This window comes from Tursiops truncatus, chromosome 10 (genome assembly GCF_011762595.2).
Source record: "Tursiops truncatus isolate mTurTru1 chromosome 10, mTurTru1.mat.Y, whole genome shotgun sequence".
NCBI lineage: Eukaryota > Metazoa > Chordata > Mammalia > Artiodactyla > Delphinidae > Tursiops > Tursiops truncatus.
In genome coordinates, this window is record NC_047043.1 from 25,187,754 (window position 1) to 25,203,073 (window position 15,320).

The 15,320-nt window shown below is 42.0% G+C and overlaps 1 protein-coding gene across 1 annotated transcript in view; it reads left to right on the plus strand.

The window, feature by feature from the left end:
* PKHD1 (PKHD1 ciliary IPT domain containing fibrocystin/polyductin) overlaps nt 1-15,320 on the plus strand; it is a 424,868-nt gene that overhangs the window by 168,781 nt on the left and 240,767 nt on the right. Inside the window, exons 37-39 of the mRNA XM_033864110.1 lie at nt 8,754-8,964; nt 10,245-10,402; nt 12,658-12,849. Coding sequence (XP_033720001.1) covers nt 8,754-8,964; nt 10,245-10,402; nt 12,658-12,849 — 561 coding nt within the window. The remainder of the gene's footprint in view (nt 1-8,753; nt 8,965-10,244; nt 10,403-12,657; nt 12,850-15,320) is intronic.

Consider the following 15,320-nt stretch of genomic DNA (forward strand, 5'->3'; position numbering starts at 1 on the left):
GAGGCAATTTGGTAATAATATCAACAGGTTAAACCTAGGCATATGCCTCGATATGGCAGTGTCACCTTTAGGAATTTATACTAGTGAGATGATCATGAGTACGCATAAAAATTACGCTCAAGAATGTTTACATCTTCACTGTTTATGAAAGAAAAATATTGAGAAAAAGCTGAATATGAAGAAATAATGAATTAGTATATAAAATACAGATTTTTAAAGTGGGATACTATGATGTTATAATGATATTAAATAGTATATAATACAATTGAAAAGTGGTCCTTCTCCATTAAGTAAAGAAAATTTCACAAAATGGTATGTACAGAATTATAGCATTTTTGTTTATATGTATATGAAATCTTGTCAACATATGAATACAGGAAAAGGAGGACAGAAAAGACATATATTAACCTGTTGTAATAAGATCATGGATGCCTTTATTGTCTTCTTTTGCTTGTCTATATTTTTATTTTAAACATTATACATTTAATGCCTTTCTAAAAGAAATTATGTCATTAAAAAATAGCTCTTTCTTCACTGTCACCTCCACTCCACAGCATAATCCATAGCGATGATTCTCAGAACAATTGTCTGTCTGGTCAGAAATATGTCTGAGTTTTTATATATTTTTTTGACAATGAATAGAAGTGGATGTTAAAGATACTCTACAGAAGTCTTTATCTCTGACCAAGTCAGAAGTCTTTATCTTGCCCCTCTAACTAACGAAGCTTCCGCACAGTTCTATAGGGCCTAAGAATGGCATTTGTTGAACTGGCCTGACATTCACACAGGAGCTAGGAACAGCATTCCAGATGTTTCCACTTATCTCACAATGTACGATTTCCTTGGTAGTTTGAACTTTATCCTTTGATTCTTCTCAGTCACTTTTAAATCATAGTAGCAACAGTAAAGCTCAGACTGGTCAAAATAAAAAGTTAGCCTTTCTTTCATACCTCTAGAAAAGGCCTTCAGTTATAGTAGGGCTCACTGCACCATCCAAATAACCTTGGTTAGCCTTGGTCTAACCCTTTGTGCCGAAAGAGTGGCAGACGTCTTAGCACTGGGGACAGATGCGGTGCCCAGGTCTTTCATTGCAGGGCATAGATGTTTGCTGAGCCGCTGTGTGTGGAGCCAGCTGATCTGCCCATTTAGAGACCGGCTCCATCAGTACCGCTGGAGATTGGCCAGTAAGGATGCGGGAGGCTCGCAGTGCACACACACAGCCAATCGCATACGGGATTCCCCCGCCAGGGTTTGTCTTCATCCAAGGGAGAAATCACAGCGAGTGATTCTCAAGGGCAGAGGGAAATGGTGCACGCAGAATGCCTCCATTCCATCTCTTTGGTTTGCCAGATAGTCTTGTGTTAACGCTAATGTCACAGTCTTCTCTTCTGAAGTAAAGTAAATTGGATCACCTCCGATTCACAAATGGTTTGGGTGCAAAGAATTCCCTTCTAAGTTGGTTGTTTGTAACTTGGAATACATTTGTTTAAAGATGGTTGGGATTAACATATACACACTACTATATATAAAATAGATAAACAACAAGGACCTACTGTATAGCACAGGGAACTATACTCAATATTTTGTAATAACCTATAAGGGTAAAGAATCTGAAAAAGAATAGATATATATGTATAACTGAATCACTGTGCTGCACACCTGAAACTAAAACAATATTGTAAATCAACTATACTTCAATTAAGAAAAAGAAATGCTGATAAACCTATGGTTAAGGGCCTATGTGAGCCCTCAAAAGTGTGTTTTACTTTTCTGTCTAAGGCTAAGGGGAGTATAGCAGCTGACCTCTGTGTATACGAATAATTGTGTGGGGAAGCAGGTCCATTTTCAACATGAGATGTCAGGGGCACATCTCTCTGGGCTCTCATCCCATTTGGACTCTACTATAGCAGTCTTTTCCTGTTGAGTACTAGTGACAGAGGGTGCTAAGTCCCTCTGCCCTGAGAGTGGCTTCTGTGGCCCAGAGGTGACACGATGGCCTGGCACAGTGTGGGTTCTGGGAGCAGAGAGAGCCAGCTTAGATGCGAGGTGGAGTAAGCAGCAGTAGTCAGCCCTTTCCTAATTCCTCTGGTTACTTATAACCTTCTGCTGTTGTTAGGGGTAGTATATGATCAGAGAATCTGGGCCAGGTGCTGGCAGCGGGAGGGGAACTGAGAAACAGTAGAAAGCCAGTGTTTTCTCTCCACCCCTTTCCTCTCAAAGCTCATATCCTGCTACTCTACCTTTTATTGGCAGATGGATGAAATGAACAGTGGGAAACAGGGCTCAAGTACAAGAAATGCTGGGCAGATGCCCAGAGCTTAAACATTACAAAAAAGAGCAAGGAGATGGGGGAGGAATGAGTCCTCAAGCAGGTGTATGGAGAACTAAAACTTTCCTTCCACTGCATTATTTTAATTATGGGTAAATGCATACCTTCAATTTTTTGGTTTTCTTCCTTCTTCTGATCCCCTTACATTCCTCTTCATCTGCCCAATCTTTGAATGACGATGTTCCTGTGGGCTTGGTCTTGAATATTCTTCATTTATAATATGTACTTTCTCTCAAGAAACCCCACTTATTCCCAGCGTTAACCTTTATGCACATATTTCTTTATATATCGAGCCTCAGACGTCTCTTCTGAGCTTCAGACTCAACTTTTTACTTGGATATTCTCTTTAGTATCTAACATGTAACCTGTCTAAAATGGTCATCTAAAACCGAGTATGTCTAAAACTGAATACTACTAGAATATAAAGTACATGAGGGCAGGGATTTTTGACTGTTTCTCACTACTGTATTCCCAGTACCTAGAACAGCACATGGCACATAGCACACAGTAGGTGCTCAATAAATATTTATTGAATGGATTTGTTATCTTTTTCCCAAGATGTCCCTGTTGTCTACCGACTTGCATCAGCTCTGGATCTGTGAGGCATTATTAACCTCTTTCCCCTTACCTTTAGAGCCAATCACCCAGTCCTCTTGATTCCCCAAAAGGTACCTCAAATTTTTGTACTCCTCTCCAGATCCCCTGCCTTACTCTTATTCAGACCTCCAAAACTTCTTGTCTGATCTACTACATTAGCCTTCTACAAACTGCAGAAGGCTTCTACATACACCTCTTAACTTTTATGCACTTTCTTGCAATCTACTCTTCGTGCCACATCCAGTGTGACGCTTAAAACCATAAATTTGATCAAGTAACTATTCTGAATAAGGTTCAGTTCCTTTAAAGCAGGCCAAGAGGGTCCGGCATGATTTGTCCCAGCCACACCATGGCTTCTTACTCATCTGCTCCAGAAACCCCCATCTCCATTCAGTCCCTGGAGCACATCAAGCTCCCTCCTTCCCCCCTGGCTGGCTCCTACCCAGCTCAGGACATGACTCAGACTTTTCTCGTTCTCCCCAGTGTGCAGTATATACAGTTTCTCTCTAAGGATTCTCTCCCCTCAGTTTGATATGTGAGCTTATGAACTTAAAATGTGGCTGGTCTCACAACAGTATGATTCCTTAGTTGTCATGTGAAATATTTCTTTGGTGGTTTCCAAACCACTTTTGGAGTAAACTCTAAGCTCTTTGGGAGGGCCTGCGGGGTCCTTCCAGGGCAGGGCCTGCTCACCTTTCCAGGTGCATTCCCACTGACCCTCGTCAGGTCCCCATCCCTGCCATACACCTGCATTCTGGCCGTGCCACCTCTATGGCAGTTATTTGAGTGTGTCATGTTGGCCAACACCATTGTACACAGTGTTGCCTTTGCCTGGAGGGCTCTGCCCATTTTGTCCTCTGCTCCACCGTGGCTTATCCTTCAAGACCCAGCTCGGTTGTCACGTCTTCTGGGAAGCATTCCCAGAAACAACCCCTGCCTCTGTGTGAGGTGTTCCATGTCTCTTCACTGGCGGACCCTGGGTGTCCCTCTGCCTAAACACTTAACAGAGTGCATTTGTGATTTTTTTGTTTATTTCCTGTACTGTTCATGGACCCTGGAGGACAGTGACTCTGTTCCCTTTACGTCTGTCTTGCCAGTGCTTGACAGATGTTCATCTACACAAAAGGAAAGATAGCATTCATTGTTTTGCTATGGATAATGGTGAAGCTGCATGCAGAAATAAGGGGAAATAATTTACATGTATTTGAGAAAAATATTTCTAGTTCTTTTGTGAATTTCTTTATATTTCTGTTCTGATGTGAACATGATTTTGATGAAATAATTCTTTCCTCCCTCTTTCCCTCCCTCCCCTCTCTGCCTTCCTTCCTCTCCCTCTCTCCCTCTCCCCCACCCCCCTTTTCCCCTCCCCCTGCCCTTTACTGATTTGGAAAGGTCTTGGCAGTTATTCACTTGGAATAAATTGAACGATTGAAGTCCTACAAAACAAACAGAGGATAATTAGTGATTTTAAAGTGTGTTAACCCACAAAGATGATTTTCTTTCTCTCCATGACCATTTGGCAAGATGATTCTCTGGGTCTGTGTAATTATGGATGAATGGCACTGAAATGCTTGAACAATAATTTGTAGGAAGTGCAATTATGAGTAGAAATCATTAGTGGGAGTAAATGAGTAGTTTGTTGGTTAACAGGTCAAAGTTGAAAGCCCAAAGAGGTTAAACATTGTATTAAATTACTAGTCAAGAGCATAATCTTTTTTTCTTGTAAGCATATGCGTAAATTACTGAGCTTTTTAAACTGTATTTTTACATGGTTTTTCTTTCTTTTTTTTTTTTTTTTTTTTTTTGATTTGTGGTACAGAAAGGAAGGGAGACACCTGAGCTGGGTTTCTGAAAAGTTCTGTGAAGTGAAATGACTCACATTTGAAATGTGTACGATGCTGTTTTCATCAGAGAAGTCAGTCGATCCACCTTGTATGGCTTTTAAATAGTATTTATAAAGTAAAGGCTATAATGTTTTGAGTATCAAAGCTAATTGGGCACAGTTAATATACAGTTGCTTCCAGAGGCTAGAATTCCATTAGGTGTCCAGTTCTGTGGTTCTGGATTCAGAAGAGCCAGTTTCAGAACTTGGCACTGACATCTCCTACTGGGTGATTTTGCCCTGGAAGCGTTATTTTAGCCTATTTTAGCCTCCTAATCTATACAATCTGTCAAAAGGAAAACAAAACAAAGCAAAACCCAGAAAACCAACAGTTCTTACTTCAGAGTAACACTACTTAGCATAGGTTGGATTTATTCTAAATTCTCAATAATGTTTGTGTTGTTTTTCAGCTTTTTACATGCTGTATATCATGTGCTCATTTAGGTATATATCTGATGAGGGTTTGTAAGTGATTGTCCGTATGGCAATAGTCAGAATAATTTAAATCCCTATGAGTTGAATGCTAATCATGAACCCAGTTGAATGCTGTGTTAGAAATTGTGACATTTGTAAAGGAGACGTGAGGCAATGGCCCTGCATTCAAGGTGGGGCAAGAGACATAGGTACTGTAATAACTACAGAATAACTTAGTATGAAATATATGGTGCTGACTATAGGTTACATCACTCTAGTCTCCTCAGGCCTCCCTGAACACTCTCAGCCTGTGGATATGTCAATAGTGATAACAAAAGTATTCCTGCTCACCTCCCCCAACTCTCACAGATCCTCCAGCCCTTACCAACATCCCTGCCTGCTTGTTATAGGTGTTCTCATGACAATTTCATCAGTTAGTCTATTTTCCTCTTATTTTGGTTTTCTTGGTCATTGTGCTCCCTTCAAGAAGGCAGCTGGGGGCTGCCCTGCTGCCCTTGTTTCAGGTACCTGCCATGAAAATACTGAACACAGGGTGCCAAGGGCGCAGACTTTCCTTGCTGCCCAGGTGGTCCAACCCTCAGGTGTGGGAGGGTTGTGCTCCATGATGAAACCAAAGGCAACCACTGTTGCCACTTGGGGTCCCACCTGACCATCTGGGTGCCAAAACTTTGGGGTGCTTGCTTCTCCATGTTTCCGTCATGATTTTCCTTCATCAGTACATATTTATTGAACACTTATTATATACAAGACACTGTGATATGCATTGGTACTATGATGGTGGGCAAGTATAGGTATAACTTCTGCCATGTTTAATAGGGGAGATGGAGAATGACAGTAATAGAGGTCAAACCACAGGGTTTGACCTAGTTTGGAGGTCTCAGAGGTTTCTCTGAAGGACCAAGTTGAACATCATTCTGAAGAATGAGGCAGAGTGAGTTGATGAAGGAATCCCAGGCAGAGGAGCAGCAGGTACAAAATCCATCTGGAGAGTTCCTGCAGGTTCTTTCCTCAGGTTCAGTCACGGGTCCATGAGAGAGAGCCCATGTCTGAGACAGACCCCGTACCATCTCTGTCATCCTTTTCTATCTGTTCCTTTGTGGAACTTCTTCTCCCATGCAAAGCAACTCACTTAAATGGCCCGCAATCCAGCCAGACATGTGGCGTGCCTAGTCCCAGATGCACACTGACCTTTTACTCAATAAGAACCGCCCCCCCATCACTGTCGCGTCTATAGGAGGCAGTGGACATCAGCATGGGCTGAAGTGCTCCCTGACATCCAACAGAAGAGGTGAGGCTTGAGCTGTTTTTAGGAGAGCAGATGAGGGGAAGAAAACTGGGCACCAAGTGGAACGCATAGAACAGGCAAAGGAGTAGAGGTAGGAATGATCCTGTTAAATGAGAAGAAGTACAGTAAAGAGGCTTCCTGGAATGGAGAGATTATTCAGGAGTCAGAGACCATACAGTGGAGTCTGATTAAGGAGACTCTTGAAAGTCAAGAAGGGAATTTGTGCCTTTGTTACTGAGTACTGTAGGCAGATACTGCAGGTTAATGAACAAAGAAGGGATGTAATTAAAAAAGAACGATGCATAATGGTCAGAAGAATAGAAGCTGTTTCAGAGGGTCTAGCTCAGGTGATTATTAAATTTATTTTGACCTTCTCCAGTTTGAGATGATGGTAACTCATCCAAATATCCGTATCTGCTATGTAGCTGGCACGCGTCAGACACTCAGGTTGATGTTTTAGTCAGACATGTAGAGGTGTGTTGTTTTTGCAATGAGAGCGAATGAATTATGAGATAATTTTACTGCTTTCTAGAGGCTCTGTCAACATTTGAAAGGTCTTAAGTTTATGTTAATAGTTAAAAATTCACTTCAAAGATCCTCTGTGATTTTTTTCCATTCATTCTGACTTGACTATTATTTATAAGAATGATTAGCTAAAAAATATCTTTGTTGTGCCTATTCTTGGTTCTGCCACATGTAGCTGCTTGTTGATAGGTGCACAGCAGGGGTTTGTTGAGTATTGACTGAGTATGATGAACCATTGATCACAGCGTTTAATAGAATTTTGTCCTTGACAAACATTTTCTATGCATATTAGAGATTTTTCTGTGCAGACATTCAAGAACAGATCATAGAAATTCACATATATATGCATATACATCAAAATAGACTTTATTTCATTTATTGTTCCCAAAGGTTAAAACATACAAACCAGGAAAAAAAATAAAATTATTTTCTTTTTGGGATGATTTATGTCTTAATTTTCACTTGCTCTATAATTAGACATTTTGAACTCTGGGAATTTTTTTTAAGATAAAATTATTGCCCAAGTAAACTTCGGAAATTACATCATTAACCCGGAGACCTTCCTAAGCCTAGAACAACATTACTGGTACAATGCCCCCGCCACCCAACATAGACAAATAAATAAAGAGGGAAGTTTAAAATAATTTGAAAATGATTTATTGTTGCTCACCTCTGTAGTTAGAGATTCAAGTATTATTACTTTAGTGCAACAACGGAGGACAGGAAGTTGCTGTGGGCTAGAGGTAAATTATGATCTATTGCGAAGGAGGAAGGAAATGTGCTGAGGAAAGGAGGAGTTGGGAGTAAGCCTTGTGTTTTCTGAGGTATTGCTTCAGGTAATGGCTGGAAAAAAATCTTTGCCTTGACCCTTGCTGGAAAAGGCCAGAGTAAACTACGAGACTGGTTAAGGAGCAGCGTACTGGTTTGGGGAGGATCAGACGGCTGCACTGGAGCCTAAAACAAACCAAGGTATCTAGAGTCACACGTTCCCCCTTGTTCAGCTTTGCTGAGCCATCCTGTCCTGGATACACCTTGTCTTACAGTATAAGGGGATCACTTAATACCCTGAGACTTGGGACAACCATTCTGAGGGTAATTTTGACACTTAACTCTACTATTACTATTTGTACAGTGAGTTGAAGTCTTCAGTTTAGAAATACATGGTGAACTTCTATCCTGGAGAGTCTACTTGGAAGAAAGAGGTGACAAATTTCATCCTCAAAACAGTGTGATGCAAGGAGGGAAGAGAGCAGACTAAAATATATTGAGGGTCTGTTATGTGGCAAGGTCCACACTAGTTGTTTCACAGATATTTTCTCATTGAATCGTCCTAAACCCCCAGGAGGGAAGGCTTTGCTGCTTCTGCTTTGTAACTGAGGAAACTGAGACCCACCTTTAAGTATATCACCCAAAGAAACATAGTTAGACTATGGCAAGAGTGTGATTCAGCTGTAAAGTTAGTCTGACTCCAATTCCTGTGCTTTTCACCCCGTATCATTCTCTATCCTGGATTACTTTTATTGTCCCCGTGTGACAGACAAAAAAACCCAATATCCAAAAAAGTGAAGGCATGGTGCCTATTGAGCCTGAACTTGCTTTCCCAGATTCTTCTTTCACAGGCTTTTTTTGGCTGAATAACATCACGTTCATAATAAGTTTTAAAAATGTCTAAAGGCAGGTTTCCCTCGGATTTGCTTTAGGTTCACTCCCAGAAGTAGTGGTCACCCATCTTCGAGCAGCTGCCTATGCCGGTGACACGGTGTTGGCTCTGGAAGATGCTGTGGGCTGGCACGCGGGGGATGAAGTCATTGTCATCAGTGGGATGGGTGCAGAAGGTGCCAAGCCCTTGGAAGAGACTGTCATTGTGGAGACTGTGCAGAATACAGACCTCCATCTGAGGTCACCCTTGAGGTACTGCATGTCACCTTGGCTCCTTTTAGATGGAAGAAGATGAGGTCTTCACTGTGTTGGTGTCTGACATTTTTTTGTCTTTCAATAATGCATTTTTACATTAAATAATAGTAGACATTTTGACAAGATTGCAAAGCATGAAACATTTGGAAGATTAAGACTTCTTAAATAAGTTTCTCTGGTAAGACTCTAGAACTTTCGTCTTGCAGTAGATGGTCAGTGCAATAGTCAGCATAGTTCCTAATTTTCACATACTTGTGATGATAGTTCACTCTTCTTTATCTGAGTTTTCTAAAGAAATAGAGCCCCAGATGGAGAATTAGGCTAATTTAGTGGCTTACTATTCCTAATAAGATTTGGAATGATACCGGTCAGAATGGCCATCATCAAAAACTCTACAAACAATAAATGCTGGAGAGGGTGTGGAGAAAAGGGAATCCTCTTGCACTGTTGGTGGGAATGTAAATTGATACAGCCACTACAGAGAACAGTATGGAGGTTCCTTAAAAAACTAAAAATAGAACTACCATATGACCCAGCAATCCCACTACTGGGCATATACCCAGAGAAAACCATAATTCAAAAAGAGTCATGTACTACAATGTTCATTGCAGCTCTATTTACAATAGCCAGGACATGGAAGCAACCTAAGTGTCCATCAACAGATGAATGGATAAAGAAGATGTGGCACATATATACAATGGAATATTACTCAGCCACAAAAAGAAACGAAACTGAGTTATTTTTAGTGAGGTGGATAGACCTAGAGTCTGTCATGCAGAACGAAGTAAGTCAGAAAGAGAAAAACAAATACTGTATGCTAACACATATATATGGAATCTAAAAAAAAAAGGTTCTGATGAACCTAGGGGTAGGACAGGAACAAAGACGCAGACGTAGAGAATGGACTTGAGGACACAGGGAAGGGGAAGGGGAAGCTGGGACGAAGTGAGGGAGTAGCATTGACATATATACACGACCAAATGTAAAATAGATAGCTAGTGGGAAGCAGCCGCATAGCACAGGGAGATCAGCTCGGTGCTTTGTGACCACCTAGAGGGGTGGGATAGGGAGGGTGGAAGGGAGACGCAAAAGGGAGGGGACATGGGGATATATGTATACATATAGCTGATTCACTTTGTTATACAGCAGGAACTAACACACCATTGTAAAGCAATTATAATCCTATAAAGATGTTTAAAAAAATAATGCAACAACAGCAACAACAAAGATTTTGGGTGATACCTTCAGATGTGTCATTTTCTTTTTCTTTGTTTCAGATATTCTCACAACTCCACAGAGAACTGGGTGGCTGGAGAGCTCCATGTTTTAAAGGTCATGGTGGTTCTCCTCAGCAGGAGTGTTACCATACAGGGAAATCTCACTGATGAGAGGGTGCAGCTCCTTGCTTCATGCCAGAGGGCCAACGCTTCACAAGGTAGAGAAGCATTTTGTTGGGAAGTCCAGTGGGTGAAAAAGAACGTTCTTACTGTCCAATGATAAGTGGTGTGGTTGACTTCTTTCAAGTGCATGTTCCTAATATTCTGTAGTTTTCACAGTGCTCTTGATAAGTCATCATTTCCCCTCCTGCCTTCAACCCTCTTGTGAAAGAGGTAGACAAAAGCATCTGCTTGAGAAAGCAATTCTTTTTCTGGGGAAAAATATTCCTGTTAAATAATGAAATCTGGAGAGTTGATTTAAATTTCCCGGTTAGAGGTTATAATGAAGTCTTGACACTGATTCCAGGCCTCTTCTAAAATTCTCAGGAAAACTGATTAATGACAGGGTCAGGGATACAGGCAGCACATTCTTATGGGTTAGACCTGTAAGGCTCTTCCCTCCCTCCACCACCCCCACTTTTAGAGTTTGTTTTCTGAAATTACCACATACTTTAAGTAAGTGGTTGAAAAAGTCAATTTATCTTCTAGAAGAATAACAGGCACTGAATCACACTGCTGTACCTATTAAACATCTATTTCAGGGATGGTTAGTTTAGTAGGTTATGTTTTGGTTTCCCAGGCTGTGGATTATGAGGCTTTCACATGTCGTGAAGACATCATTTGTCAACTTTGGTCCAGGATGGCGTGGGTGTCAAGGATGACTCCCAGGCATGAGCTCTGGATGGATGAGGGGGCTATTTATTGAGATGGGAAGAGGAACAGGTTTTGGGGGTGGGAGGGTGGAGATCATGAGTTTAATTTTGTACATGTCGGGGCTGAGATGCCAGGCCAGCCTGTGATTAGAGATGTCTGGTAGTGTCTGGAGCCTGGAAGAAATGTCAAGGCTGGGGTTAAAGATTCGAGTCATGCCTATGTATAGACGCCTGTGGGTGTAATGTTGGGATGTGGTTGGGTAAGAGGGACCTGGATCCCACTCTCCACCCCTCTAGTCATCTAGCTCATACATGTGTCATTCTGAAAAAAATGTTTGCATCCAGTGGGTTAGAATCCAGTGACTGCCAACTTTAACAATTCTGCTGAATTGGGACCTGCAGTCCATTCAAACTCTCTCGGTAATTCTCATACAGGTATTCTCAGATCATATCGTACAAATCATGGCATTTGATCATGCTGCAAGAGAGACCATGCTTCTAAGTTTACACCAGTATAAATCTGTTGTCTCCTAATGGAAAAAAACCCTAGTTACACCACAACTTTTAAACATTACTAAGCAATTCTAAAAATAAAACAAAATTCATAGACCCTTATTAAAAAAATAATATGTCACTCACCTCTTCTTTGTGTGGGGCTCAAGTATGGGAACAAGGTAGCCAGATACAATAACAAGAGGCCTGGACACTGGAAAACATTATGGATCAATGTCATATATAATCAAAATTGTGGCAAAGTGTACAAATATAAAACACCTCTTTATTCACCTCATATATTCATCCTTTGGGTGGTGGCAAATGACTGTTGAATGGTCCATCATTTTGTATTAGTGACATTTCTTCTTTGGTTTATTAACCTGGATAATAAAGAGTTAATTCCGGAGATGATTTCTTCTCCATCCTGAGGTCAGTCCACACCACCAAATGCCATGTGTCAACACAAAGCGTCTGGACCCTGAGGTCACAACACTTTGGTAGTTGCGTGTGGTGCTATGTTCATGCTGTTTGCTGTTCTCACTAGGGGCTCTGCTGGGAAGGAGGCCCTGGTGTGGGGGGCTGCTCAGTCACTCCTCTGGAGCCCTCTGCCATTTCTTCAGTGGCGTGATTGCTGTGCCTCCAAACCATAAGGCGGCAAAATATCGGGAAAGCCCCACTGGACATCTCAAGACTGAAAAGAGCCGTGGTTGTGTTCAGCGCTCACATCTCTTCCCTCCAATTGTCCGCCACAAGAGGGTCATTTGATTGCACACTCCCTCCGGGGGATCCTTTGGATTGAAATAAGCATCTATTTAGGTTGCGTTTGTGGGTTCTAGTCATCCTCTTTGTGACAGTAATTAAGGAGAATGATTTGGGGCCTTCTGGAAATAATAGAGTGAAGGCAACATCATGTCCTAGTTATTGGATGTTTTAATTAGTAATCCAAAGGGGAGAATCAAAGTAAAAGGGAAGTAAGATTACTAAACGAAATAAACAATCATGGTTTGCCCTTTGTGCCAACAGTGCCTTTCTTTTCGTACTGGGAGATTTGTCCCGAAGCATATTGTACATACTTCTGCTCCCCTTGACTTCGTTCTGTGTTTCAGGTGATTTGCAGAACTGTTTGTATTTCAAGAGTGAGAAGATGCTGGGATCCAGGGATCTGGGGGCCAGAGTCGTCATTCAGTCTTTTCCAAAGGAGCCCAGCTGGGTCCAGTTGAAGGGAGTGCAGTTCCGGGACTTGGGGCAAGCCTTCTGTAAGCATGTGAGCTCGCTGACTGTGGTGGGAGCTCTGAGAGGTAAGGAGGCCCAGGCATAACGTCTCATTTTTCCTTCCTCTTCCATATTCTAGGCTCTCCATGCAGGGGGTCCTGGTAGGTGGTATGTGGGGACATGGTGGGGATCAGAGATGGATAACTATACCCTAGATCTGTGATTCTCAAACTTTAACATGCCTAAAAAGTCACTTGGGGAGCTTATTAAAATTCTCACTTAGAGACCCTGCTGAGACAAATTCTGATATAAAGTGGGCCTAGAGATCTGAATTTTTTTTTTTTTTTTTGCGGTACGCGGGCGTCTCACCGCTGTGGCCTCTCCCGTTGCGGAGCACAGGCTCCAGATGCGCAGGCTCAGCGGCCATGGCTCACGGGCCCAGCCACTCCGCGGCATGCGGGATCTTCCCAGACCGGGGCGGCAGGAGGACTCTCAACCACTGCGCCACCAGGGAAGCCCCCGAAATCTGAATTTTTAACAAACCTTCTGATGCTGGAACAAGTAGTCCAAGGAGTACCCTTTGAGAAATGTCACTATAGGTACAACAGATGTGGAGGGAACCACACAACTCCGTGTTCTGAATCCTGCCACTACGATTTACTGGCTTTGTGACTGCAGTCAGATTGACATTGAAAAGTGTAAATCATCATTCAAGGCTAGCGGAAAGCACTTCGTGAGGATGTCCTAACGCAGAGGAATCTCCTGCTGGGAAAATGGGAGAGAATGGCTGAGAACCAGGCACTCTTCCAGGGGATATAGAGCGGGCAGAGTGTGCAGATCTTGGCCAGACCTGAAGAGATAGGAAGGAATTAGGAGACATCCAAGGCAGGTGGGAACAAGTAGGTAAAAAAGATCAGAATCAGAAAAGAAGAATATGACCAGATGTACTGATAAAGGCTCTGAGATCAAAGTTGGAGGGATGTGGGAGCATCCAGGGCAAAATGCCAATGCCAGAATCTGAGATACAGAGATGAGAAACTTGGGCACAGATGCTGAGTGATGAGGACAGCAACGCCGTTTCACAGTTATGCTCCCCAGACCTCAGCACCTCAACACCCACATATGCACGCTTTGCCTTCCTTGGTAGGGTGGTGCTCTGGGGGTTGACGCCTGGCAAAGCACATCAGGGCATATTGGAGGTTCAGGTGGGCCTTGAGAGGTGCTAGGATTTCAACAGGTAATGACAAAGTAATCCTTGAGGTCATTGAAAGCAAGATCCTGGCTAGACAGTTGTAGCATTTTTTTTTTCTTATTTCAAATCATCTGCATGCCAAGAATGTCTATTTATCCTAATTTTCCAGATCTCTTCCACCTTATTTATTTCTTTTTATGCCCCTATAGGAGGATGGTTCCTCACATGGCTCTTTCCCTAGTTCATTAGTACTGTCAGTATCTTTGTGTCCTTCTCTCTGTTTCTTTGGTCTCATGGTGCTTATGATGCTGAGGAATATTTGATGTGGGCCAGTTCCAGTAGAAGTGAGGGGAGTAGTCACATATGAGTTATCAATGAACATAATCAACCCCCCCCATCAAAAATTCACTTAATCTGCCTCCTCAACCTCTGCTTCAGAGTACCTGCACTTTTATTTATTTATATACATTAAGTTTTATTTGAAAAAGGGGTCGGTGCTTAACAAAAGTTTGAAATCCACTGAATTAATACATTATCTCCTGTAGGTCTCTGTTAAAATGCAAATGTGTTTCCTGGGAGGGGGAAACCCATTAACGGAGAGGTTAGAGACTTCTGGCATGCTTGCCAAAGAATCCTTTATTGGTTCATGCCCTACAGACTCCCATGACCTGTATGGCCAGCTGTCCCCTGTTACTGGAGTTGGAGAGTGTTGGAATCTTTGCATGCAAGCTGCTTTTAAAAGTTTACCGAGCCCTGACCTCCACCCACAATAGATAGCTCTGTAAACACATTAGTACTTCCTGGTTGTTCAGATGGGCAGGCGTATTCTGATGGAGTGACGTTATGGTGGAGGTCGGGAGTCGGGAAAAGTCTGCAACAGGCAGTGTTTCCTACGTGAGTGGGTATGAATGGGTTAAGGCATTGGTGACTGATGTAAGGGCATCTGGTACTGGGGGAGCTGAGGTCGAGAGGAATCTACAGTCTCTGTGTCTAGGGGACATCATAGTTGAGAATTTTCTTGAGAGTTCCAATTTAAAAGTCAAATTATTACATAATCCAAAGTCATTTTTCCAATACTTCAGACATTTGGTATTGATATAATCTCTCTCACTACCTGGAAATAATACAAAACTCCTTTTTGAGGATTTATAATTTTACTATCCAAATAATACATTTTTATTATTTTAATGTGAGTTTCCTCCATCAGACTCAAGATACACAAGTTCAGAATTTACTTAGTTTTATTCATCTTTATGTCTCTGGCACAGGCACAATTCCTGAAATATATAGTTGATACTCAGTAAATATTTATTCATTGATTGATTCAGTCCACATACATGATGTATGATTTGGGGATCATAAAAT